Source organism: Accipiter gentilis, chromosome 3 (genome assembly GCF_929443795.1).
Source record: "Accipiter gentilis chromosome 3, bAccGen1.1, whole genome shotgun sequence".
Taxonomy (NCBI): Eukaryota; Metazoa; Chordata; class Aves; order Accipitriformes; family Accipitridae; genus Astur; species Astur gentilis.
Window position 1 is genome coordinate 47,433,377 of NC_064882.1, and position 27,676 is coordinate 47,461,052.

Below are 27,676 nucleotides of genomic sequence, written 5' to 3' on the forward strand. Positions count from 1 at the left end.
AAAGTGCAGAAGAGCTTCGTGGAGTTGCTTGGTGTTTGAGGGAGTAAAGCTTGTTTGTGTGGAGATGGTAGTTTCCTATTCCAGATAATTTAAATGCATGCTTCCCTCCCACTTTTCTTTTTTTCCCATTGTCATTTTTTTTTGCTATTACTTCCATGCTGTTGGAAGTGTGGCAATGGTGAAATGGGTTGAAATTTCAATCTTTAAATCTAAACCATCGTAAAGTGCTTTATGAGGATAAGAAATGACACCCTGGAAAGTGGCTCTTTTATTTTTCTTCTTGAATATTCTTAAAAAAAATATATTGAGGGGGGAGAAGCAGAATTATGGCTTTGAAGAAATGCCTCCAGGTTGGGCTCTTCTCTTGTGTACCACATGTTGCTCTGAAGGAAGTTTGCCACCAAAGAATACCACTGATTTATAAACCTTAATGATGACTTCAATGAATTCAGCTAAAATTCAACAGAAAATCCTTTTCCAACTCGGTGTCTGCAGGCAAGATGGGCTGATGTCATACATCACATCTTCTTTGGCAGGTACTTTGGCCAAAAATTTCAATCCAGAGTAGTGGATTCTTCTAATCCTTATTAGATAAGGGTGCCCCAGTGAAAGCAACCTGTTTGGGAAGGACTTAACACTTGTGAACGCCATTAATGTAAATTTAGGATATTAGCACCCCAGTTCTCATTTAGGACCCTTGCCTAGGGAATTCAGAGGGAGAACTAAGCGTGCAGCTTTGAAGATGTCTAGATCCCAAAACCCACTCCTGGCCTTACAAAAGCAATATGGTTGTGTTATTGCACATTAAGTGAGATTACAGGTTTCCAAGCTAGCAATGTATTTTACATTACGGCAAATTTCTGTATCAAGATTCAGGTGGTCGCTTCTGGGCAGCTGCGGTCCTACCATGGCTCCTCTTTTGCTCTGCGTTGTACTGGTAGTGAGTAATTGCAATGTAAAGGCATGGCATGCAATATTAAAACACTTATTCTATGAAATATGAGTTTAATTTGTGTAAACGCTTTACGCAAGATCATGCTTTTTAAAGTTTAAAACGGAGTTTATGAAATAACACATAATGGGAGCAGAAGATGCATAGTTGGACCTCGTGAATGGCAGTGCTGAGCTTTTCCATCTCTTGCTTTTTAGTTGGGATGTCAGGGATGAGTGTGTTTTGATTGAGAGCAACAGGCTTCAAATGACCAAAAAAACCATTGTGGCACAAGGGGTGTTATTGGGGCCCGTCAGTCTGGAAGAGCTGATGGCTCTGGGGATTGGAATGGCTGCGTATATTGTCTCTTATGAAACAAGGAGTAGAAAGCCAGCTCTAACAGCCTCTCATCTTCCAGTTGTGGTTGACTTCTTGTTTGAGGTGGAAATGTCAATGGTATTGAGGTCAAAGACTTATTTGCAGGATTTGGTTTTTTTTTTTTTAATGGTTGGGCCAAACATTATGTATCTTGTTAGCAAACTGGTAGGGTCATGCTGCAACTTTGGTGCCATTGTCCTGGCCAGTGACTTGGCAAAATTATATTAAACTGTAAATAGATGGGATTTAGCCTCGTGTCTGATTAAATCTTTTTTTATGCCTGATGCTCATCTCTCTCAGCACTGAAGAAAACGGTACCTATAGGGGTAAGATGCTGGTCCTATTAGGGCAACAGCAGAATTTTCTTCGTGTTTAATGAGGCCAGGTTTGTCACTGTGTGGGCTGAGCTCCAGTATGCATTGGGCAGGTTGAGCCTGGGATCCTCTTGTTTGGCTGAACAGCAGGTAAGTTGTGGGGGAGAGGGCAGGAAGGTAAAGAAAAAGAAAATAAGGGGATGTATAGCACTTTCAGGTCTGAAAAATTCTCTGCAGTTTCCCTATTAGCCTTTAGAGGGCAGATCATGTCCAGTAAATAGCAGGTTGAGGGACATGCCTGATTTTTCTGGTTGCGAATTCTGAAAGTTTGGAGTCTCTGAATATGTTTTTTTTTTTTTTTTTTTAAATGTGCAATTTTAATTCTGCAATACCTTCTGGTGCTTTAAAGGATGAATCTTATGTCAACTTAGAGAAGCAAGATGATCTCAAGTTTTGATTTATCTATGTGTTTTTACAGTCTTTCTAGTTTCAATGCTAGAAATTGAGGTGCAAGCAAACATTTCTTATCGATGTGGGGAGAAACATCTTGGGAACATACTGTGGTAGAGAAGAATTATGTAATATGTTGACTAAATTCATTTTTATGTTAAAAAAGACCACAAAAAATCATTTTGAGTTTGGAGAGTGGGTTTAGAGAGTAATACTGTATGATGAATGTGTAATTTCATTCTTTTCTGCTGTAATCTCTTCTCTAAATCCCCAAGCTTCATGCCCTGCAGTCTTATGCTTGGTGAGCAACTGCTTAGAAAAAACCTGTTTATCAACAGAATATTCCACAGTGTCAGAGGAGCCTGTGTGAAACGAGGGAAGCCAAATGTAATTCAAGCTCTTCTGTAAAGTCATTTTCAGTGAAACTTTTCATATGGGGATTAAATACCTCTTATAGCCAACATGCTTGGAGAAGCAGTGGCTATTTAATTCTCCGATTAATTAAAACCAGAAATAACAAAATTATGTTCTGCTTTCTTCTACTACTACCCTAAAGCTCATGGATCATGGAGAAGATGATTATTCTTGAAAAAGCCATTTAGTTCTTAACAAGAAAAGCTAGTCTTTGTGGCTCAGCCCTTTTGGCATCTGCTTTGTGGGTTTCTCATCAAAAAAAACATACGGGTTATTCCTAAGCAGAATGAAATATTCTTTTTTTCCAAGAAAGATTTCTTTCTTTTTTTTTTTTTTTTTAATTATTTTTTAAAATCTGAAGGTGGAGGTACTGCTGCTGTCTGTGTTCCCGAAGAGATACGAAGCAGACAGTAGGGTTTTCTTTCGATTTTAGGATTCAGTCTTTAACTGCTGTGGTCCTTGCCCTGTCTCGATGCTTAACTCTTTAGTACATCGGTACATAGCTCTGAAGTTGTCCTTAGAACACCACCTGCTCTGAAGTGGACAGCAGTTTGTGTGATCACCTTTAGCCTACCGCTGGAGAGACATTGCTCTATGAGAGAAAACAGGATAGGAAGGCTCTCAAGACATCCTTTAGTCCAACACGTTCTTCCCAGACATGATCAATGTTACGGAGCCTGTCTAGCATGCAGTCATCGAATGTGTTCTTAGATCTCCAGTGATGGAATGTGTCCCATTAGGCTGTCCACTGGAGTCCTTTGCTGTCCTTAATGCTCCTGCCCCATCTCAGCCAGATCTCATCCTGGTGTGATCTGCTGCGTTGTCAGGGCACGGAGTCAGCACCCATGAGACTCTGTGAAAGTGCCTTTGGGTGCATCTCGGAACAGATGAGTCATTGGTGCCGATGTCTTGGATGACATTACTTTGAGCCATTGCCAAGAGTGTGTTAGTACAGATTCTGTCTCATGGAAGAAGGATGGAAGAGAAGACCTGTGCCCTTGCTTGAATTGGTGGAAGGCTGCCCACTGCTTTGAAGCAGTTGAGGACCAGCTGTGGAACGTGTTATCTCCGATTATTGCGAGTACGGTCAAGGACAGTTTCTGACTGCAGATCTGGAAGGCGAGTTAGATCCTAAGGGTATCTGCTCTGCAGGTCCTCCCAGATCTGATATAAAAGACTTACAAGCTGCCTTGCAGAAAAACCAAAAAAATGTTTTGTCCAGGATTCACCACTCAAGACTTTATCCTTGTATTTAGTTGAGTCTCTGTGTGTTCAAGAATAATCAGGACCATCTAAGATAGGTGCTTGAATGTTGCCAGTTTCTCAGAATCTTGAAAAAACCCAAACCAGACTGATAAATGGAAACAAAAGCAGAATCGTGAAAGGAAACTTATCTCCAAAATGCTTGACAAGGCCCAGAGAGAGGGTGTGTGAAACAGCAGCTTGGGAACTCCCACAGAGAACGGAATATAAGGGTTTAATCTGAGGCCAGCCTATGAGGGTTAATGCTCTTTTCACTGTATGACTTTGAGGGTCAATATGGTCAAGGTAAATAAGTGTGGAACAGAGACACAAGCACCAATGAACTGTAATCCTTATTTGCTGTCCTGGCTGAGTGAGCAACCCTTCCTCTGTTGCGATTCTTGACATGTAAAATGGGGATATTAGGCAGCATGTTCCTTTGTATACCAGTAGCTTTAAATGGCCTGTACCCCCGAGAGAGCAGGAAGGAAAAATGAGAGTAAAACGACTGAGAAATATTGGAAACAGCTTATGCAAACCTTTTCATTTGTCTTGCTGTGATTTATGAGAGTGTGTGAGGGCCCTGTAGCCTGTCAGACCTTGGGCAGTGGTATCTCCAAGCTGAAGCAGCAGTCATAAGCCTGCTCTGTTTTCCCAGAATTACCCACGGATCAAACCCTGAAAAGCTTCACAGTCCAACATGCCTTCAACCTTTTGTGAGATCTAATCCATGACTTTTTTACTCTAAATTGCCGTAGGTGTGATAGTTGCAACTTCTTTGGGCAAGGTTGGAGGTGTAGGGCAACAACTGGAGAGTTGCCCAAGTCGATTTAAAGAGAGGTGAGAGTTGGCGTGCCGTCTCTTGCTGCTGGAGCTGCCTGCAGGCTTTGGTTGTTGAGCTGGGAATATTCCCGTGTTGGGGGTGATGGTGCTAGGGGCTGGAGACCTCTTTGATTTGAGTGCTTTCAGATGGAGGAGGACACTGCCTTGGCTGCTACGTTGGCTGCTTGCTGCAAGCTCCAGTGCCATGGTGTGTCCTTAAGTCAAAGCCCGAGACTGTCCCTGTGCTACTTCCCTCCCTTCTCCATCTCCTTTTCTTCTGACGTTGGTCTCTGGGAAAGCAAGCCTTTTGTTTGGATTTTTCCTTTTTAATAGTTTCAGTGAAAAAACCCCCCCATTACCTCCGTCATGCCCTGATTGTCAGAAAGCGTGTTGAAACAAACCCTCACTTAGAAAATAATTACTAGTCCCCGGTGCCTTAGAGACTACGTAAAGCTGAGGCTTGGTCCTGCACGGTTGTGTGCACCTGAGTCATTCTGGGATGGGGAGGGTGAGAGTTGGACCCTTTCACCTGTGACCAGTTTTGGTTACGATTACCTTGCTGCTCCCTCTCTTACTCGGCAGGGTTTGGTTCGGTTGCAGTTAGGCTAATGAGAGGTTAAACCAAAGTGTGGGAGTTGCCACTTGTGCTTTGAGTCATAACTAAGTCTCGTCAGGGAGAGAGATGCCTCTTCAGTGTTATATGAAAAGGCAGCAGTAAAAAAACCCCAACATCAGAGCGTGGTTTATAGTATTGCATATAGCAGGGGATTTCGGATGAAGGCGCTCAGCATTTAAAAAGGAATTTTAAATCGTTGGTAAAAGTTAATCAAAGAATATGCATCCAGTTGCTTAACAGTGAGCAGTAAACTATTTATCTCAGCCTGACTCGCGAAGTGCTTGGGACTGATTAAACAAAGACCTGAGCTGTGGAGTTGTCAGGGCCATGGTCTTTAATGTGTTTGAAATACTTTGTAGAACAGCCGTCCTCCTACTGCTTTTAGTCCGCTTATCTAATTTTCAGCTTCTCCACTCCTTGTAAATGTGATAAATAAACTTTGTAATCGCATAACTGGGCTACTTTTGATGCCTGCCTGCAGATATCTTGTTCTTGAGGCTAGATCACACAGAAGTGTAAATCAACACTTTGCTCAATAAAGGACTTCTTAAAAAATGGCTTTTGGTCTTTTATTGTACAGCTGACCTGGAGGACTTGGTTGCCTAAGTCTTTTTATCAATGCTAATGTGATAAACTTCTTTTTACAGCTCCTACGAAAGGAGAGTCTCAATCATTCCTTTCTCCAAGTACTGTACTGCAGGAGCTTCCCCAAAGTACAGTTGAGGTTTAATAGGTTTTGTATAAAATGCTGAATTAACCAAGTTACTCTTTACGATGAACTCAGAGGATATAAATAATGCTGACCTCGTCTTGTGGGTAAGGAAAAGGAGCAGGAGTGTGGGGACGAGGATAAATCACCGGGTGAAAGCAAAAGCAAAGGGAGAATCGCATGTTCTCCATTGCACACTTGATGCCAAAAATTTGTATTTGAGCAAAACTGATATGTGGGAATATCAGTATCATGAGCTGGATTTTAGCACCGGGTGGGCTGAGGTGGAAGGGTCATTTTTAGGGAAGGAAGAGTGGGAGGTTGAAGCAAATCCGTGCAGGGTGTTGGGGAGAGCAAACTTGTTGAATGCTGCGTTTCTAAACTTATTTTTTTTAATGACCAGGAATTGAGTTAAAAAAATCACGTTCTTGGGCCTCGTTTCCTGTGCTGATGGTGAACTTTGTCAGACAAACCTCTGACAAATTGTTTTCTCTGATAACCAGTTAACACCAAGAAAGCAGATAGGCAAAAACTCTTATCATCTTGACAAGCGACGGGCTTTTTGTTAAAACTCAAACCAGAAGCTGTGTCAGTGTGTTGAGTTTACACCTTGCAATAATAATCCGTGCTTTTATCTGATCGGAGGGGGATTTTATAACTTTCGAATGGGTCTTTGGCGAGGAGCCAGCCCTACTGTCATTTTTTATTAACTTTCTTTTTTTTCTTCCCCTGTAGCCAGTCTGCTTTTTTTGTAATATTGTTTAAGGAATATGTATCCCATTCCTAGGGATATTGGGAAACGATATTTTAAAGTTTTGTGTCTCAGCCCATTAGAGGGGTCTATAAAACAATCGCAGCGGCAAATGTGCAGTAACTAATCAAAACCACTAAAGCTAACCACAGCGGTACTTCATTCCCTTTAAATCATAAAACCTCTTTTTTTTTTTGCTGTGCCTTATCTACTGTCTCATCAGGAAAGAGCTAATTAGATTCTTCTAAAAAGTAAATATTGTCAGTTCATTGGTGGGTGGAGGTGACGGGAGGTAAGACGCGCTCGCCGTCAACATTGGCAAACCAATGCAGAAAACAAGGTGAAGTTATAAAAACCCTATAAAAAGCTATTTGAGTTTTAAAGGAGCTTGTTCCCTGTGTAGGTGGTATAACGACTTTCCCTTACGGTGGGTGTGGCTGTTGTAGGCAGGGCCTGGAGGAGTCCATGACCCGCTTTGCTACTCCCGTGTCATTCCCCATCTTCACTATGCAGGTTGGGGTTGCAGGTTTGGGGCCGTGTTTGCTTGATCACAAGCAGTCAAGTTACTTTGAAAAATTCAACTGTGAAAAATTCAACTACTACTTGTCACTAGTGCTTTAAGCCAATACATTTAATTTCTCATGCAGAACGTTGGGTCTGTGTGCTTGGGTGGTTGGGTTGACTTGGTTGAGTTGCAATGGGTTGTGAAGATAGAGTTGCTGCTCCAAAGCTTGCAGGGTGGACTGGAAAGTATTGAGGACTTGTATTTAGGACTGTTGTACGACAAGCTCGAGGGGAAAAACCCCAAACCCACGTCCTGCAAGGTTGATCGCTTGGCAAACTGGCATACAGGTAACATAAAAGAAGCAGATACCTGGGAGAGAGAAAGCATGTAATAAAGGTAGAAGTGCTTTTTTCCCCCCTTGTTCCTTTGATTCTCTGTTTCTCAAGGAACAACAGCAAAAGGGATCGATTCTTCTGGTTGCATGCAGCCAACAAACTTAGCGGCTTCTCAGCTGTGGAGATGAAGGTCTCCTGGACTGCCCGATGGCCAACCTCGGTCTCATTACAATAGCAAACGTAGGTCACTGACCTAAACCTGAACCCGGAGATGGAAAAGCTGCCTTTGCTTCTTCTGTCAACCAGCCTGGAAATAGCGTTGCTGTCAGGGAGACTGGGATTTCTGCCGTGTCAGAGCGGCATAGGGCGTTCCTGTGCTGCAAGGAGGCTGCCAGACGGCTGTGCTTATCACGTGGATGAAGAAGGTAGCTGTGCTTGGAGGCAGTTTCAGCTACGTGAACGAAATGCTTTGTGTGTTATTGCTAAATGTAATGTTAGCCATGAACAGACATTTGGTTTCTTACCTTTTTTTTATCGTCACGTTAAGCAGAGAGTCAAGAGATTGATAGTCTTGTATAATAGAGGCAATTTTACAGAATAATACAAAAATGCACTTGCTTTCATGTAAACCACACCAAAAGGTAAGGGGATTTTTTATTTGATTTTTGTCCCTTGAGGGCTTTTCGCCTCCCCCATAGCCCCAGGTCCCTCCGTTTTCAGAGGGCACGCTGGAGTGTCGCCTGCACTTTGATGTGGTTTCTAAAGTGTGCCTCTTCATTGGGCTCCCTACAGATGCCTTTATGTGAAACAGAACATTAAAATCCAAATGTGCCTGCTCTGCAGGTCATTTTTCATGCTTTATGTGCTATGTCAAATATATTGCAGAGTTGTTCTGCTGCACCCCCAGCCCGGGAAGGTGCGGGTAACGAGATGGGGGTACGAGCGGGGAGTTCCTTGGCGGTTAAGCCCAAATTTCTCCTTAGTTGCTTCCTCTGGGCCTCTCCCCAGGTCTCTCTTTCTCTCAAGGTGAAACTGAAACCTCAGTGACTTCACCCAAGGTTGCTGAAGTTAAAGAAAATTTGATATTTCTCACTTATAGGTCACTTCAGTCCAGATTGTTTCCTGCCAAGAGTGGGGGTGGGGGAAATGCCCTCCTATTAATGGAAAAGCAATTACTATTTTTTCTGGCGTGTACGTTGTGTCATTCCAGCGTAACACCTAGGTTATGGGCTCTGCTCGTATCGCGCCGACTCCTGGGGCTCCCAGCTGGCTATTGATGGGCTGCACCCATCGTGCGGCAATGGAGCAGCGGCTGTGTGAGACGGGGGTGACGTGCTGTGATGTGCACCGGTGTGCTGGAAGGGAATAAATGTTGACTGGGTTACTTTGGGGCTATTTGTCCGTCTTTAAGGTGGAAATTCCTGGAAAGTCTCCTCCAATTTAGAATTCCTCCCTCCCTCCCAATTCCTAAAGGTAAAAATTGCTCTTGGTGGGCTGCAGAGCTTTTGTGCCATTGGGAGCACCTCTCTGGCTGCTTTTTGTGGATCTCTCTGGGAGGTGGGACATACTTCCCCCCCCCCCCCCCCCTCCTTTTTTTCTTTTTCCCAGTAGGTCCCTGGACTTTAATTCAGGTCAAAATTCTTCTTTTGATAAACTTTAGTTCATTTGCATTAAAAGTATGCAAAATGCAAAGCATGGTGTTTGAATTTGGATGTTGAACTCCTTGGCCTAGAGCGATGCCTCTATCTAGAAGCACAGACTTTCTTGACTTTGGGGTTTTATCGATACCAATATTTATCAGGTCTTGTCAATATTTGATTTGGATCTTAGCAATATTGTCGTCTGGGCAATAGATGTCGTGTACTATTGTACTCTTGTGAGCATAGCTGAAGCTGAAGGATGACATTAATACTTCTAGTTTGAAAAGAGATGGGGGACCAAGATAATGTGTCCTCTGAGAACATGTCCACAAGGTCCTCTGTTGAGACTAATTCTGTGTTCAGCCTAAAAAGCTGAATGTTGCACGCTTAGGGCTTCGTCAGTGAAGTTCAGAGCTAGCGGCAGCATCCTTCAGCTTGTTAGCCCACATTTTTCTTCTCCCATGACCACTTTTTCTGCTGTGATCTTGCTACGCCCTGTTTAATGATCCGTTTCAAGCACAGTGTTTTATCCAAAACTTTGCATTTTCCCATTCTTTGATTTCTTCCCTTTCTAGAGGAAAAAAGATTACATAAATTTCAGAGAGTTTAATGAGTACAGTGGACTTGCTTTTGGTGTAATTTACAGTGGATTCAGTGTTATAACTTCATTACCCTTCAGTTGAGTAACTTATGTCATACATGGGCGTATCTGAGAGTGGAATCGAGCCGCGAATCTCTTTGTTGTGTGGGCTTCAGAAGGACCAAACGCTCAGTCCCCTTTTTGAAGTCCTAATTCTCTTTATATGATGTTGCAATGTCTTTCTATAGAGTTTAGCCTCTGAAGTTCGAGATTTCTAATGCAAAAAATACCACTTCTCCCCCAATTGCTTCAAGTATTGACGTTGCTAGCAAAATTTTTCTTCAGCAGTGCTCACATGGACCTTTTCCTGTGGCTGTTGCAAAAATCCCTATTGTTGAGACTCATCCCTTACGAGAACTGTTTAATAAGCTTGGTTGGTAGTCCCCTTGCTCAGCCATTACTTCTCTTGTAGGAGCACTTGTAGTAAACATCAAGGATACTACTGCTTTCCAACCACTAGAGGTCAAGATTGTGCTATGGCATAGCACAGGGCTGCTCGTCATGTAAGGTTTAGCTCTAATTCCTGGTGCAACCACGTCCAGTGTCAGCTATGTATATTTAATTAAATTATCAATTGCCATGTTTGGCAATTAAGACGAAGCTGATTGTATGTGCACAGTGTGAAGGGCACTTTGCCTTACACAACAGTAGAGCCCACTGGATTTTGCAAGGGTTGGGATATCTGTGCCGTGCTTGGGTTTTAATATTCTTCAGATCTAGAAACTACACAAGTAATCGGTCTCTCATGGAGTCTTTCTTCCCAAGGAGGGATTCAAAAGGGAGTTGAGCTGAGAGAGGCTGTAAAAATAAAACTTGCTCATAAATTATTTTTGTGATATTAATACTTTAAAGTGTTTAAAAGGAAATAATTTTGAAGGTTTGCGCTCTGGATAGAGCTTACTACTTTCTGCAGTTCGGGTAGCAGAAGTAATTAGTTTTCTTTTGTTTTCTTATAGGTTCCAGTTGCTTTAATTTTCCGTTGTTTTCCTAGCGCAGTTGGTTTCACTGACAACCGTATCTACAATACGGTTTCTAGTGTTCTTTCTTCCTTCTAAAGCCAGGCTGTCACGTTAGCATGGTGCAGGGGATGATGGCCTTTCGCCACCTCGTTTTTGTCTCCTGTTGTAGGGGAGCAGTAAAATACACGGGTGCAGGTTTAATTCGGGTTGTACAGGTAGTTGCTAGAAATAGAATTTATATTAATAACTGAAATATATATATAAAACTCAGTCTTTTCTTAAAAAGAAACCTACCAGCTAAAATAATGCTTTCAAAAGGACATCTGTATGATTCCCATATACCTTTCTTTTTATATATAAAAAAAATATAGAAAAATACAGGAGGGATCCTATAAAGCTGTGTGATAATATCCATATAAATTTCAGGTTTTCATAGTGTTTAGTTTCTAGTTACACCATAGGCGAAGCCCACATGTGCAAAACCGCTGCATCCGTTGGCTTGGCTTTTTTCCCCTTGTTTTGGCCATCATTTGGCACTTGTGGCGACAACAGTGTCTCTGTGCCGTTCTGCCCTTCCCCTGCAGTTTGAAGTTCTTGGTCAACTCTCTCGAACAATTGGGGCTAAACCATTTTTCTTGTCAAATATTGTGTCTGGTAACAATGAGGAAACCAAGTGAGTTTTTGCAGCAGAGCACACGCATTGACCTCCGCTGCAAGGAAACCCCAAAGCCTCAGGAATAGGTATCAACAGCGGTTCGAGGGAGCACCACCGAGTCCATGTGTTTTGCTCCCCGAATCGTGGTGCTTCTCCCAGCGAGCGAATTTTTGTTCAATACCTTTTACAGCTCGTTCTGTACATCAGCAATGTACAATTAAGCTCTCCTGGGGTACCGCAAAAATGCTTTCAGGAACCTCTGGGGTCCAGATGTGGAATGTTTTGTGCTGACATGGGTTGAAAAGAGGAACAAATCCAACAGTTAAGTACGTCCTTTAATTTAGCCTGTGACAGTCACCACATGGCCTATGGGCTAATATTTCTGCATCTGTGCTGTAAATAGATCAATATGGCAGTATGATGGGTTTGGAATTTTGATTTGTGAAGAGTCAGAATATTGTTTGTATTGTTGCATAATCCCTGGAATGGTTTCTTTGGAATATCTGGGTTAGGAAAAACATAACATTTCTAAGTTCAATTAAGTGTGTGTTTTATTTTGTCTCATTTGTCGTATTTCATGACTGATTGCATCTTTTGGCTGAAAAAAAATTAAAAATCTGATGATGCTATTGTAAAAGGTGAAATCTGCTTTTTTTCTAGGCACAGCAGCAAAGAAACCTGGACAATATTGTATCACAGCATCCCAGAATAAGCGGGGGGAAGAAGTCCAAGAAAGAAGTCTGCGCAAGCTCAGATGTGGAGGTAAAAAACACTAGCCCCATGTCTGAGCAGGATTCTGGTATCCTGGATGTTGAAGATGAGGATGAGGATGAAGAGGTAACTGTATAACATCAAATCCAGGAGACTGGACAGTTTGGGGGTGATCGGTATTGTCTCAAACAGTGTCTGCACCTCACTCAGTCTTTCATGTTGCTATGCAGTGTGTCATAAAGATGCAGAATAAGCTGTAGAACATGGGGTGTGTTTCAGTATTGGGTTAATTTGCACTATTGTCCCTATTCTCATTGGCAGGCTCAGCAGAGGGGCTAAGTATTGTATGAGAACTGAACAGCCCACGTCTTCTGTTCCCCAGCCCACGGGTTGCACTTCTGTGCTTAATTGGGAAGGCAGTTTGGTATCTACCCTTCATTTGAAAAAAGATAAATTGCTGCGTAGCGCATGAGATACTTGGCCTTTTCTGTGGGACGAGTGTCTTGGTGGCAGACGCATATTTTGTGTTGAAAAAGATTGCAGAATTTTTTTAAATGCAATTTTTAATTCCTTGATGTGCTCCCTTCTTCTTGTCTCCCTTTCTGCTGCTGCTTCCTCAGACCATCAGTCTGTTGTTTTTGTTAACCACAAAACATAACATTGCTGATAGTGTTGATTCTTCTTTCCTCCCTGCTCTAGAGGATAGTGCATGCAGTGGGACATCTTGGATTTGTGGCGCTTAAAATGTGGGAGAGCCCTGTCCCTCTGTGTTTCAGGAAAGGCAGCTTGGAGATACCTACTTGGAGTGCAGGTCATGAGGTGTTGAGCTTTTTGATGTGGTCTTCATTTCTTGTGATGCAGTCTTGGGTTGGACCTTTTTGGCAAGTTTTATCTGCCACAATGGATGCTTTTTCTCTTATTGCTGAAGCCTGTGTTATGTCAAGAGAATGATATTTTCAGCTACAACCCGTAACTGAATTGGGTAGTATTTATTGCCCTGAACTTGACAGTCCATGACCAGCCAGAGAAGAGGATTAAAAGATTAATAACAAGTTTCTAAAGTTTAGAATAGTGTGGGTTGCTCAAGTGGTTCTGTGCTCGTGTTCTGCCTTTTTCCCTGCAGTTCAATTCTCTCTTCTTCATCTCTGGTACGCTTCCAAGGCAGACCGAGGAGATCACCACTTACTTCACAGGGACCAAACTGTAGTGTACGACCCAGAGCCCTCACGCTGCGCCAAAACCATCTGGGTGGGCTATTTACTCCTACATCAAAATGGAAATTGAGCAGAAGTTAAACAAAAGAAAAATTAGTGGGAAGGGCACGTTTTTTGAAAACAAACATTGATTTGAATAGATCTATTTTGGTATTTCCGTGTTAAAAAATAAAAATCTGGTCCGTCAATGGTTCTTTTTCTACCTCACTCTCGAAATCTCTCGCTTGCTGTGGCACGGGTTCTTGCAAAACCAAGCGGCAGTGTGAAATGTGGCGGTACTTGTGTTGTACCCAAAGTTTGAATGAATTAGGATTACAATTCAGGGTTGAATTTCAGTTAGAATTGAAAGATATGAGGAAGAGTATAAGGCAAACAATAAGGAGGGAAGAGTTTGAAGACCACAGTTTGTAGAGCACCGCTGGGAGAAATCTCGCCAGTCGTTTGATGAACGGAATTGACTTGTCTGGAGGTGGACGAAATCCTATCTCTGGGTGCCTTGGAAGCCAGGCTGGCAGTACGGGACAGAACTTGCGGTGGGGATGACCTGGCCACCGGTGGCCGGGCAGGGGAGGCGGCGGGGGGGGCGGCCGGGGCAGCGGCCGCTGTCCGTGGTGATGAAACGGAGCACCGAGGGGGAAGGTCTCTCTTCCCCATGTTCCTGCCTCCTGGGGGGTCTTTTCCTTTTTTTTTTTTTTTTTTTTTTTTTTTAAAAAAAAAAGAAGAAAAATTATTTGTTTGTTAGTACAAATAGATCTGTCATCTGGAAACAGAGCTGTTAGATCTGAGGGAGTGCTGTGCATGGCTAAAGGCCATGTCTGAAGGCTGTGGATGTTGTTTACCTGGACTTTAGCAAAGCCTGTGACACCGTTTCCCACAGCGTTCTCCTGGAGAAACTGACTGCTCGTGGCTTGGACGGGTGTACTCTTTGCTGGGTAAAAAACTGGCTGGATGGCCGGGCCCAAAGAGTGGTGGTGAATGCAGTTAAATCCAGTTGGCGACCGGCCACAAGCGGTGTTCCCCGGGGCTCAGTAGTAGGGCCAGTTCTGTTTAATATCATCATCAATGATTTGGATGAGGGGATTGAGTGTGCCCTCAGTAAGTTTGCAGATGACACCAAGTTGGGTGGGAGTGTTGATCTGCTGGAGGATAGGAAGGCTCTACAGAGGGATCTGGACAGGCTGGATTGATGGGCCAAGGCCAGTTGTACGAGATTCAACAAGGCCAAGTGCTGGGTCCTGCACTTGGGTCACAACAACCCCATGCAGCGCTACAGGCTTGGGGAAGAGTGGCTGGAAAGCTGCCCGGTGGAAAAAGACCTGGGGATGTTGGTTGACAGCCAGCTGGGTATGAGCCAGCAGCGTGCCCAGGTGGCCAAGAAGGCCAAGAGCATCCTGGCTTGTATCAGAAATAGTGTGGCCAGCAGGAGCAGGGCAGGGATCGTCCCCCTGTACTGGGCACTGCTGGGGCCGCACCTCGAGTACCGTGTTCAGTTTTGGGCCCCTCACTACAGGAAAGACATTGAGGGGCTGGAGCGTGTCCAGAGAAGGGCAACGAAGCTGGTGAAGGGTCTAGAGCAGAAGTCTTATGAGGAGCGGCTGAGGGAACGGGCGTTGTTTAACACGGAGAAAAGGAGGCTGAGGGGAGACCTTATTGCTCTCTACGACTACCTGAAAGGAGATTGTAGTGAGGTGGGGGTCTGTCTCTTCTCCTGAGTAACAAGGGATAGGGCAAGAGGAAATGGCCTCAAGTTACTCCAGGGGAGGTTTAGATTGGATATTAGGAAAAATTTCTTCACTGAAGGGGCTGTCAAGCATTGGAGCAGGCTGCCTAGGGAAATGGTTGGGTCTCCATCCCTGGAGGTATTTAAAAGATGTGTAGATGTGGTGCTTAGGGACATGGTTTAGTGGTAGACCTGATATTGTTAGGTTTACGGTTGGACTTGATTTTAAAAGGTCCTTTCCAGCCTGAATGATTCTATTCTATGAGTGTGTAGTGAGTTGACCTTGGCCAGAGGCTAAGCCCTCACCCAGTTGCTCACTCACCATCTGCCCCTCAGAAGAATTGGGGAGACAATGTGAAGGATAAAAGTGAGAAAACTCATGGGTCAAGGTAAAAACAGTTTAATAAGTGAAGGGAATAAACCCCCACCAAGTGATGCAAAAGCAATCACTCACCACCTCCCAGGAGCAGACCGATGCCCAGCCAGTGTCCGGGCAACAGCTACTTTTGAAAAAAATCTACCCCCTTTACCCCAGTTTTATTGCTGAGCATGATGTTACATGGTGTGGAATATCTCTTTGGTCAGTTTGGGTCAGCTGTCCCAGCTGTGTCCCCTCCCATCCTCTTGTGCAGCCCCAGCTTGCTTGCTGGGGGCATGCGGAGTGAGAAACAGAGAAATGTCTTGATGCTGTGTAAGTACTGTTTAGCAATAGCTAATAGTGCGTTATTAACACTGTTTTGGTCACACATCTAGACCACAGCACCATATGGGCTGTAATGAACAAAATGAACGCCATCCCAGCCAAAACCAGTACAGTTTGTCAAATGTTAATGGGACATTTTTTGGTAAGGATTCTCTAATGTTACAGGCCAACTGCAAAATTGTTTTTTGTGGTTGATGGGTTCATTTCTAGCTTTTCATCTTCTCGTGTGACTCTCTCCTTCTGATTATCTGGTTTGTGCAGTGACAAAGAGGGAGAGTTAGAATACTATTAATACAGAACTTGAGTCTCCAAAGTTAATACTTAATGCTTAAAATTGTTAGTATTAAGTGTCCTGAGTGCAAGTGAAGTGCCTCTCGTTTCCTGCACAGCCCCCGTGTCCTGGAATGATGGAGAAGGCTTTCCGGGCTTAGAGGGACAGTACTGCAACAAGTGGGCATGTGTCATTTGCTATGCTCTGCCCCTCACCAAGATTGCTGAGGCTTGCACTTCTCGAGGATGTACAGAATACTGCTAACAAGAAAACCTGGAGGAAGAAAAGACAGACCCTTGTTAGAATCAAGTCGGTAGACAAGTAAAGAAATGATCCTGGAGCATTCAGAGACTGCACTGTGGTAGCTCTTGCTCTTGACTTGTCTCAGCCAATAAAACCAACTGGTTACTGCAGGTTTCTATTTGGAAGACAGCCAGTGAAGACTGGTTGAAGATGGAAAGGGAAGAATGAAGGGCACCTTGCACCCACTCCTGCTCAGAATTGAAAACAGGATGGTCCTAGGTGTTTCTGATTAAGTTTAGGCAGGAGAGCTCCTGATCCTGGTCCTTAGGCTGGAAAAAGTGGGGTTGATATATTTTTATATATATATATATATATTTTTTTTTTTTTTTTTTTTTTCCTCTAGGAAATATCTGAGGCCCTTCAGCAGGCTGTGTTACGGAGTTTTCTACCTAGGTTGAACTGTTTTGGAGATCCCGTGATTCCTCACCCACACACAGCAACCCCTTCATCCCTGCAGCAAAATTTACAGGAAAGGCTTTGAAAGGGAAGAAAGAGCAGAAGGGTTTTGCTTATACTGTTGTATGTATTCCAGTGTAGATCATTCTCTCCCTTGGAGTAGTGTAAGAGAGCTCTGCCAGCTGCATTCAAGAGGACAAATACAAGATGTGGTTCTCCACTCCATTAGCATTCTCCAGTTTGGAGACATTATGGTCCAGACTTGTCCCACTTAAGTACAAATGCTTCACTGAGCTGCAGAAGCTCCCACTACAATCAGAGTGGGGGAGTGGGCACAGCTGTAAAGTGAGCTGAGAGAAGGCTCAAATTCAGTTTTTATGAATGTCAAGTTGCAGAAGGAGAATTTGCATTTCACAATGAGTAGCTCTACAGTCTGTTCAGTTTGTTCCAGCTGTTCCCTTTGTAGTAAAAAGCATCCAGAAAACTACAAAGCTCATCCAGATTCTTCTCATTTTCAGTGACTTTTCTTCTGCGTTCTTGTTGAATACGGCAGGACAAACTCGCCTGCGTTGTGCCTCCTTTCTTCTTGTCCTCAAAAAAGGCTGGTCAGGTGTCTGTGAAGTGGTTGGGTCAAACTGGACTCCCTGGTGCTCCTTTGTGAGAGGCGGGAAGTTCTAAGGAAGGTCATCACGCTTCAGAATAACAGCTGCTAAACTGTCTTTGAAGAACAAATCAACAAATTCCAGACAGTTTTCTATTTGGAGGAGGAGTTTGGCACTCAGGACATCAGCAGGTGTGAGGTGTAGCCAAAAATTCATCATGCTTCTGGCGTTCCTTCACGTTGACCTGGCTGTAAGAATAAGTTGTAATTCTCAAGTGAGTGTAATACATTTCTTACTAAGTTGTGGGAGCTAGAGCAGGGACCCCAGGGATCTCTCTGGACTTTCCCTGATAAATGGCTTTGTTAGATGCCATCAGCCTCCACCTTTTCTTTCCTTCCACTAGTAGTTATGCAAGAAATATCTTGGACACCAAGAAAAACCTCTCTATTTCCAGACAAAGCTGTCTGCCTGTTGTCTATAACATGAGCCAGGGTGAGATCAGTTAGTCTGCAGGACCATCTGGCCACTTCCAGTATTGCAGTATCCTGAGCATCCTCTTGACTGTACAAATACAATTCTTCTTTTCCCCTAAGGTTAAGCATGGGACACACTGGAGCAGCCGAAGGACACCAAGACCACACAAGAAGTAGCAAATTTACAGCACAGTTTGTTCTGTACCTCCATTCAGCGTGGAATAAAGTGCTTCCCGGCTGCTGGTACCCAAAGAGGTTAGATGTGATTAGTTGAATCGTAGAATCCTTTGGGTTGGAAGGGACCTTTAAAGGTCACCTAGTCCAACCCCCCTGTGGTGAGCAGGGACATCTTCAACTCGATCAGGTTGCTCAGAGCCCCATCCAGCCTGACCTTGAATTATTCCAGGGATGGGGCATCGACCACCTCTCTGGGCAACCTGGGCCAGGGTTTCACCACCCTCAGCGTAAAAAATTTCTTCCTTATATCTAGTCTCAATCTACCCTGGTTTAGTTTAAAACCATTATCCCTTGTCCTGTCACTACAGGCCCTGCTAAAAAGTCTGTCCCCATCTTTCTTATAAGCCCCCTTTAACTACTGAAAGGCCACAATAAGGTCTCCCAGAAGCCTTCTCTTCTCCAGCCTGAGCAACCCCAACTCTCTCAGCCTGTCCTCACAGCCGAGGTGTTCCATCCCTCTGATCATCTTCGTGTCCCTCCTCTGGACCCGCTCCAGCAGGTCCATGCCTGTGTTGCACTGCGGACTCCTGAGCTGGACGCAGTGCAGAACCAACACTAGTTCCAGCAGCGGAGTTTTACTCCGTAAGGGGAAGGGATGCTTTCTGCAATGTATCACATGAAGACACCCGCCGGGTTCAGTGTCCTCCGGTGGCCTCGAGCCTTTGTGGGTGCAGTGTCGTGTGTGCTCATGTTCCTCTGCACCAGCTCATCTGTGGACGTCAATCAGCGGGCCTGTGAGATGGTTCATGAGACACCTCTCTTGAATTCCTGGTGTTTAAGGTTTTTTTCCCTCTCTGAAGGAAGGGTGAACGTATCTGTGCCTGTGCCATGTCTTTACATCAAAAACTGAGAAGGATCAGAGATTTAAGCCATTGTATCGCGAATGATCTGAAGTCAGACCAGAGCATCCCTTAACTCTGGACAGTCTTGTGTTGGTGGCAGCTACAGTTGAACATTTCCATTGAAAACTTGGCTTCCATGGGTTAAATTTGCTACAGTCAGCGTTTAACCTGACTAAAAATGTTCTTGCAAAAAGAGAGGGTTTGGCTGTTTACAGAGACTGACAGGTCTGCCTCTGCTCCCAGCACCAGGAACGTGCTGGATGCAGGATTTGAGATTGAGGTTTGCGAAGCTAATGTTTTATGGACTGGGAAAATTATGGAGAAGATGAATAAATTCTTTGTTCTGCAAATCAAAAAAAAAAAAAAAAGATTAGGCTGAAGGGGAGATGTCAGGGGAGTAATCAGTCCTGTTGTTGAGGCAGCTCTAGTTCTCATTTCATCGTCAAGTTTCAAAAATCAGAGATTTATTTATTTTTTTGAACACTGGTAGTGCAGCTTTGGCTAAGAAAATCAAGTTACTGCTAAAGGGGATGTGCCATGCCTGAATTTTTAGATATGCCTAAATATTAGATAAATATCTAAATATGTAAATATTAGATATGTTTGAATTGTGCGACGTGTTAAACTAGCCACAGAGATGATAATATACATTCTGTATATTCAGAGGCCTATACTGGTTAGTCTGGAAAGATTTCAAACGATAGGATTATTATTTCTTCTGTTGTAGGGCTATGACTATATGTGGAACACGTGGTCTGTTCTTTTCCTTAAAATATATTGTAGGTTTATACCCTGCATAAAATCCTAGCGAGTTTTTTGGGTGCATGTCTTTCTGTTTGCAAAAAGCTTTCCTGTGATCCAGGACTTGCGCTTCCATGTCTGATAGTGTTCTACCCAGATTAGCAATTTTAAAGCTATTAATGTCTTGGAGATGTTAACTCTGCAGAATAGTCCAGCAGATTTTTTCTGTGAGTGTGTGTGTGTGGGCTTAAAAGTTTTTGCAGAAGATCAGAGACTGTGAAAATGTTGCAGTCTGCTTTGAAAGAATTTCTCTGGGGGAGTAAACTCTGTTTTTGGCAATACCCTGATTTCACAAATCTTTATCAGAAATATTTCTCCGTGGACCATGTTCAACGAGTGCCCCAAATCCAAGAGGAGCAAAACTGTTTGATCCTGAATTCAAATTCATAGGAAAACATTGCCTGCTTTGATGATGTTGTGAAGGGATGACAGATTTCTCCTCCCTTAGAAAAACACGGGGTGGACTCGGGTCCATCCAGTCCAGCTTCCCCACGCTGATGGTGGTCGCCGGAGGATGGCTGGGTCGAGCGAGTACCGATACTTCCCTGTCTGCTTTAGTGATCTCCAGCAGTTTTGCAATCGGGGATATCTGAGCCAGAAGTGTTTTACTGTTTTACCAACTGGAGACCCATTGCACTTAATGCTGGAGGAATACAGCAAGGCAAAATCTGTATCATGAGGAGTCCACAAACTAGCTGAAATCTGGATTTGGGAGCTATTTAGGAAGATTAGGGGGCCTGGGGGACTGCAAATGGAAAATAAATGACCAGGAAGGCATGATAAAATTGGCATTAACACAGCAAAACTGCTGCCTAGTGTTTGCAGTTGTCAATTATGGTCTTATAAAAGGTAAAAGCAAGAGATGTGAGTGAGACCGGTGAGCTGTGTTTCACAGCTGCTTGCCCTCGGTTCGGCTGGAACGGTTCTGCTGGGGCATGTTGAATAGCCAGGTTCAGTGTGGAAAGGGTCACCCAGGCCATGCCAACCCCATCCCTCGCTTGGAAACCTTTCTCCTTCCTGGCGAGCCAACCTCACCCGTCTGTAAGAGCTGCTCAAATGGCACGGTGGAGTGCCTGGTGCAAGGGAGGGCTGGAAAGCCCACTGAGAGGGATGAGCAGGCTCGTGCTGTACCCCAGTAATACTTTTTGCTGCCTTGTTCCTAATGAGCTGGCTGCTTCCCCTCCCTGCACCACCGTGTTGGGACTGTCAAGTTTTTTGGGGGCTCGAAGCGATGCCGGTGGTGCGGGATGGGATGCTTGCACGCCGTGTGTTGCTGCTCTGTCTGTCTCCGTAGCTTCTTTCATCGTTTCGGCGCTAACCAAGAACCTACGTAGTGCTGAGGACTGAGTTTCTTTGCATGGAGGAGATTCTTTAACAGCTCCTGTTCCACATTATACAGGAGGCTATTTAACAAAATCCCCTGTTTTCCCTTTCCAGCCCATAATTTCTGCACTCCCCTGCTTGAAGCCACTGCTTTAGATGAGGAGGACCACTCGCCCCAGGCGCTTTGGGCAGTGTTGGTTGAGGCTTGCATACCCTCATCCAGCTAGAAACTTCTCTCTTCTTCATCCTACCTCCTTTTTAGCAGAAATGCCTCTTAAGCATAATTAAAAATATATAAAATAAACATGTTTCCCAGGCCTGTCCATTGGTCCCTTTCATCTTTTTCCCCTTTTTTCCACCACATGTCAACAGAACACACCCCTTCTCTCTGGATTTTGGGGGAGAAGGACGGTTGCCTTAGCTTTATGCCTCGGCCAACAAGCTTAATGCTGTGTTGGCTTGAACATATCCAAAGGACACAAGCTTCTTGTATGCAAATTTCTTCTCTGATCTTTCCTCTCACCCTCCCTCCTTCTGTCCCACCCTTCAAAAATGTGCTTCCTTGTCCCTGTGCAAGACTCGCTATGTTGTTGAAAGGTGGTGGAGTCTGTGTGGCGTGTGTGTTTTAAGAAAAAAAAAAAAAAAAAAAGAATTTGTGCTTTTAAAGAAATCAAACTAGAAATCTAGAGAATAAATTGGGTTTTGTTGGTTTGTTCCCCCCCCCCCCCCCTGTTGCATAAGTACCAGAATGGCTTGTGCCAGGATGCTTGAACTTGTATTTAAGCCTATGTTCAAAATTAAATCTCTATTCAGCTGGCTAACAGAGGGCCAAAATGCTGCAATGGTATTTTCTAGGGGACTGTAAATGAAGTGAGAGCAATATTACATGAAATTTCCCTACTTTAAGAAAGTTTAAGAAACGTATAGTCAGTTATAGGTAGAGCCCAATATTCACTTGAATTGTTACCTACCTGAAATCTTGGTGTTGCTCTGTCAGACTTGCATGTATCTGAGTTGCACTTACCTATATGTGTTCTGCACATTTCATGCTGATCACCTGTTGTCTTTTAGGTGCCTGGAGCCCAGGACCTGGTGGACTTCTCACCGGTGTACCGATGCCTGCACATATACTCTGTCCTGGTAAGTAACTCTGTGCTGCCCGCGAGACTGGCGCTGACACTGGACTGTGGTTTAAAGAAGACGATGGAGTACTGCAACTTCCATTGCTGCTGCTGGAAGGAAGTGGTTGCAAAAATTTTATTAATGTTCACCTAGCTAGGAAGTGTGTTACCTGAAGTAGAAAGTAGGCCAGTGCTGGATGGATGCTCACAGTTACTTCATGCAAGCCACAGAAATACAAAGGGATAGTTTCTCCAACTATCGCAGACCCTGGGTTTATAATATACATATTTCTTGGTCATATAATTTTCCTCCAAGAATTCTTCTTTGACCACAGTAGCTTCATTATTCAGTGTAAATGGAGGAGTTGCGGGGAGGAAATTGGTTTAAAATGTGTTGTTTGCTGCACTTAGGAGAACTTTGCCACTCTTCAAACATTGCTTGACAGGAGCAGATATTTTGCCATCCCACCAAATCCACCATTTGACTGTATCACTCCCAGTTTCCTGACAGGCTTTGCGTGCACTGAAAAATACGGCCGGTCTGAAACTGTTCTGTGTTGGTGTTTAATTATTGGCTAAAAAAGTGTCATGTTCTTGAGAACTTTTCAAGAGAACTCCCGTCTCTGTGGACGTAGGCTGCTAGATGAGCTGCGTTTTCTCCTAGGCATTATGAGTACGTAAGGCATTGATTTTTTTACTTATTTATAATGAAAGCAGATGAGATGCCCTTTGTAGCTTACCCTTCAACTTTTAATTTCTAAGATGCCTCCAGCAGCGTACGAGCCTTGCATCTGCGGACCCAAAGAACCCGTGTTGTTTGCAGCCATTCTTTAACATCCTTAGGAGGGAGAGAGCTTTCAGAGGGCTCTTCTCCTGTGGTTGAGCAATCTGAAGCCCAGGCAGCAGATGAAAGGAGCACTCTGTTCGCAGCTTTCCTCCCTTTCCACGGTGGAGCCAGGCTTGAGAGAGAATTGTTTTTAAGGCACTTCTAAAGCCAGTTTCTCCAGCAATACATACAAATGAATTTGCGAAAGGAAAAGAACTGTCATTAAAAACATTTATATAAAATCGTTTCGTGCCCTCATCTGCTAATAATTATGTAATTTGGCTACATTACCACGATATTTTATTGGAATGAAAAAGTTAACCTACCCAAAATGTGTTACTCTGTTTATCTTGGACAAAAACCTCCTCCTCAAACCCGGTGTTGGGAGCCCGGTTCAGGGAGTGTGCTAATTGAAGATTACAACTGGTCTGAAATGCTTTGTGGATTTCAAAGTATCACTTTATTTGGAGAAACTTCAGTGAAGAATATGTATAATGAAAACAGGATTAGGAATCCTATTTGTGTAGCTTACGTGCATTTGTTTAATGCAAGGGTATTTATTTAATTGTGTATTTATACATAAAGCTGTTATGAATAGGATGACGAGCTTTCACTGGTGGACATAACAGTTTTGCACGTTTGAAATAGTCTTGTTTCTACACTGAGGCTTTGTTGTTGTCTTGTTGCTTTACTTTTTAATCTGAAATAGCAACTGGTCCTCCGAAGCGTATTAGGGAAATGCTGCTGCTAGAAGACAGGTTTCATGGCCAGCGCTCTGTCGTGGATCTGGATGGGATTGTCTTCTGCTGGAGGTGGGAACAGTGCAGTGGACTCGGTGGTGGTGAGGTTAAACGTGGGGCAGGGGTTTCATGGCAGGCGTTAGTGTTGTCTGTCCCCATCCTGAGCCGAGATCATTCAATCCTCCTACCCCTACTCTCCTCTAATTCAGCCAAAAGCCCCTGTAATGCGAAAAAATATATAGCAGAGCTCTAAAGAAGGTGTGTTGGTGAGACGGGAGCAAGAGAAAAAGGTAACTAACCGTAGTAAAGGCTCCTGAGAAGAAAATTGCCCTTTTCCTGACCTGTGATTGAATCCTGCCTTGGCTTTCTAGGCCCAACTTGGGTTGAACAATGTCAGAGATCCAGCAAGCATCGAGGGAAACGGCCACATCAGTGTCAGACGGAAGGATCATAATGTAATAGTTACCAAAAAATCCTAATATTTGTCATTTACAATAGCGTTATCTAAATGCTTGGCCTGCAGTTAAAAAGGCCCACGTTGAATAAACATTGAGATATTTATTATTTTTAGTGAAATCGACCTTCCAGTCACCTCAGTTTTATGGCTGTGCTGCTTATAAATTCCCAAAGGATTATTTGAAAAATCCTACTCATATCTGCCAGCCTTATCAGCAGGGCAGAAGTTCACATATTGTAACGGGAGGTCAGCCTTCGGTCATGGTCTTACAGAGGGGGCCAGGCACCTGTAAATCCTTCCTTCAGCAACCAAGGCGAAGTACAATATCAAACAGGCAAGGAGACTTTTCCAGGAAACGCTGAACTTTCTCAGGAAGGGCAGAGGAGGGGGAAAGAAAGTGAAGGAAGGTCAGGCGGGGGTTAATTGAGAGTTGGACCTTGGCGTGGTGGCGGCTCCGGGGAGGACAGGCTCTGGTGGGATGCTTTATGGGACTATTCATCGGCGATTCCTTTTCTTGTGAGAAACGGGCCGGCTGACGGTGTCTTGAGGAAGAAATGGGCGTAGGGGAGGCTTTGAATATCTGCAGATACCGAACAAAACATCACAAGAGTGTATTTGTGTATTATACTTGGAGTTGTGCACACAGATAACCCTTCTTTGCTCAAATAACCCTTTGATTTCGTGATTTGGGCTTATGTCCCTAAATGGTGCCTAGAACAACAAGTCCTTATCCTGCCTGTGGTTTCTGCATGCAGCAAATACTCTCTGAATTGCGTGGAAAAAGGCTTTTCAGATGACAGGTTTGGTTTGAAGTTGGTATGAATTGATAACCACTGAACGACCTCAGTGTCTCAGTGGGAATCCTGGTAATATTAGATGAATGTGTACTGTCCGTTTCCTAAGAAAATGAAAAAAAGACTGGCTGGAACCATGGATATGGTGGTTCTTCAGATGCCAGGAGCACCATATAAAAGGGTGAAGCGGGGGGGAGCCAGCAGGAGAGCCGGGAGACGTGAGTCTTGAGGCCTGTCCTGGTCTCCTTGGTCATTTGGCCAAAGTCCGTGTCTCGTTTTAGCTGATCGTAAACACTAAACCCCGCTTAGTTTCTGTTCAGCAGTGATGTGCTATTTAAGGACATTCATCTGCAGCGTGGTTAGGCTGCTAGGCTGTTGATATCAGGTATATCTTTTCCTTGAGTTAATAGAGAAGTTTGTTGAAAATGGTAATATTATTATATAAAGAAGAAACGAGAATATTTTAGTGAAGTGATTTTGCCATTGACGTTTTTATCTTTTTATGTTGTCTTTGACCAAAGTCTATGTAATGCTCGAGTTGCTTTGATCGATAGCCAAAATAAATTAGGAAAGGTGAGGTTTGGGCCAGATGGTTTATCTGCTGGAGCATCTGAACAGCTGTTGGGTGCCTTGTATTTCAAGGCCAAGACATGGAATTGCTTTGCTTTACATAACATAAAATGAAAAGCAGTTTTTGTTTCATGTTTCCCGTAAGCTGTAACAAGGCAGAAAGCAAAGAGTGAACGAAGAGCAGAAACGAATTAAAAAAAAAAAAAAAGCGCTAAAAAGAAAGTCAGAGTGGTTTGCACAGAGGGTGCTCCCAAGTTGTCTCAAAGGCAGCTGACGGTGATTTAAGTCGCTTAAGCTCCTGCTTCAGCCAGTGCTGTTGCCTGTTAGTACTCATTTAGGGTTTGCCCTTAGCTAGGTCGTTTTTTTTTAGCTTTATGCTAATTGGTTACCAATTACTTTGAGGTTCTTAACATGTTCATGAAGACACTGGTATTGACACTCCCAGCTCTTTGATCCGAGCTACAAAGGGGTCATTTTAGGGTAAAGAACAAGTGTCCAAAAAAAAAAAAAAAAGAGAGAGCAGATTCTGATGTAAATACAGGCTTAAAACTGTAGTTGCCTTCTAGTTGATGAAGTATTTCTGGAGAATCCCAGAGCTGGATAATTTAGATAAATAGCAGTTGACAGGTATTTACTATAAATTTGTCGTATCTTGCCAGTGACATTTTTATCTGCTGTATTGCTTCTTACCCTAGGCGCTCGAACCCTAAAGCTGCTTTGATGCACAAAATACATTAGGAAAGGTAAAAAAATGTAAAAGAAATAATACCCTCTCCTTCACTAAAAATAATCAATGTAGAAAGATCTTTAAATTCCTGTATTAAAATGCATTGTGTGTAGATTGTGTCCACTCGATACAGTTTTGCTTGCCTATTTTAGTGAAGACTATAATGTTTTATATCTCTGAGCTGTGCAGAGTCAGCATGGCCTTAGGAGGAGAAACTAGGGTTTATTTTTGCTTATTGTTAAAATTGCTACGTTTTGATTGCAGAAGCTGCGTGGGGATGCGACTCAGGGACTCGAGGTGAACTGTTTGGCTGAGGATGGGAAACACCACTTTGTATCTCCAAGCCGAGCAGATTTCATTTGAAGTGGGAGATGCTGCAAATCCGGCGGCGGATCATTAGTCTCCCTCCAGCCCTCCGCTTAAATCATATTTTTTTATTCCTCTTAGAAGTGTGCTAGTGATTGGGCTGCTTGCATTAAGGCTCCTTTTTCTGCCTTTGTGGGCTAATAAATTGGCAGGCTGGTTGCTCATCTGCTTGCTGGCGGTGGCTGTGACGCAGCCGGTCGTTCCTGCCCCCTCCCCACCTCTCGGGGGGGGGCTCCAGCATCCCCACCAAAATGTTTGTTCTTTGGTAACAGGGCAAAACAATTGAAGTTCTTCTTTCAAGAGATGAGAAAGCCTCTTATAGGAACCACAATTCAAATAATAAGAGCTACCCAACCCTCTCTTTCATATGAAAACATCTCTTTTTTCTCTTTGTAACACTAGTTGTTTCTTTTATTTGATACTGAAACACAAACCCTACCATGGAAAGTCTGTGGTTTACTTCTATTTTGGAGATCAGGATTGTAAAGTTTTCCCTCCGTGTCCTTGGGAACTTTAAAACTTTTTTTTTTTTTTTGGGTGGGGGGGGGCGGCTAGTGGAAAAAATTTCCTTCTCGAAGTCTCTGGTAACTCCTTGTTCATCTCAGACACTTTGCAGATTGTCCCATCGTTGTGTCCTGGCATATCTCACTGTCTGCTGACTTGGCTGACCCACTGGTGCCTGGTGGAGTTAGATAGCTATAAACACAGCACTGAGATCATAGGGAAAGGCTGAGGGTGAGACACTTTGTGCACTGGATTGATAAGGACACAGGAAAAGCCATTAGAGTGAACTGGTGTCAGTGACCTGTGATAACCATTCTGTACTACGTGCTAATGGACCCTGGGTAGTGTGTCTGTCTGTAGTGGCAATAGATTTAACTTTTGTAATTGTCATATTGCTCTTTTAACCCTGTGACCTTATTACCCATGAGAAAACCACTTGGCTTCGATCAAAGAAGCAGCAAAGAAATCAGTGTTCATTCTAAGCTGGCTAGATATGATCACAGGCAGCCTTGATTCTTAAAATATTCAGCTTGGAAAACAGACATGTTAGGGGGAAGAAAAAAAAAAAAAGGGAGGTTTACTACAATAGCCCGGACGCAGACTTCTTGTCACCT

The 27,676-nt window shown here is 43.6% G+C and overlaps 1 protein-coding gene across 2 annotated transcripts in view; it reads left to right on the top strand.

Moving 5' to 3' along the window:
- EXOC6B (exocyst complex component 6B) overlaps window positions 1-27,676 on the top strand; it is a 306,757-nt gene that overhangs the window by 133,176 nt on the left and 145,905 nt on the right. For both annotated transcript variants that reach the window (XM_049792431.1, XM_049792440.1), the window contains exons 7-8: window positions 12,022-12,198; window positions 22,029-22,097. In XM_049792431.1, coding sequence (XP_049648388.1) covers window positions 12,022-12,198; window positions 22,029-22,097 — 246 coding nt within the window. The remainder of the gene's footprint in view (window positions 1-12,021; window positions 12,199-22,028; window positions 22,098-27,676) is intronic.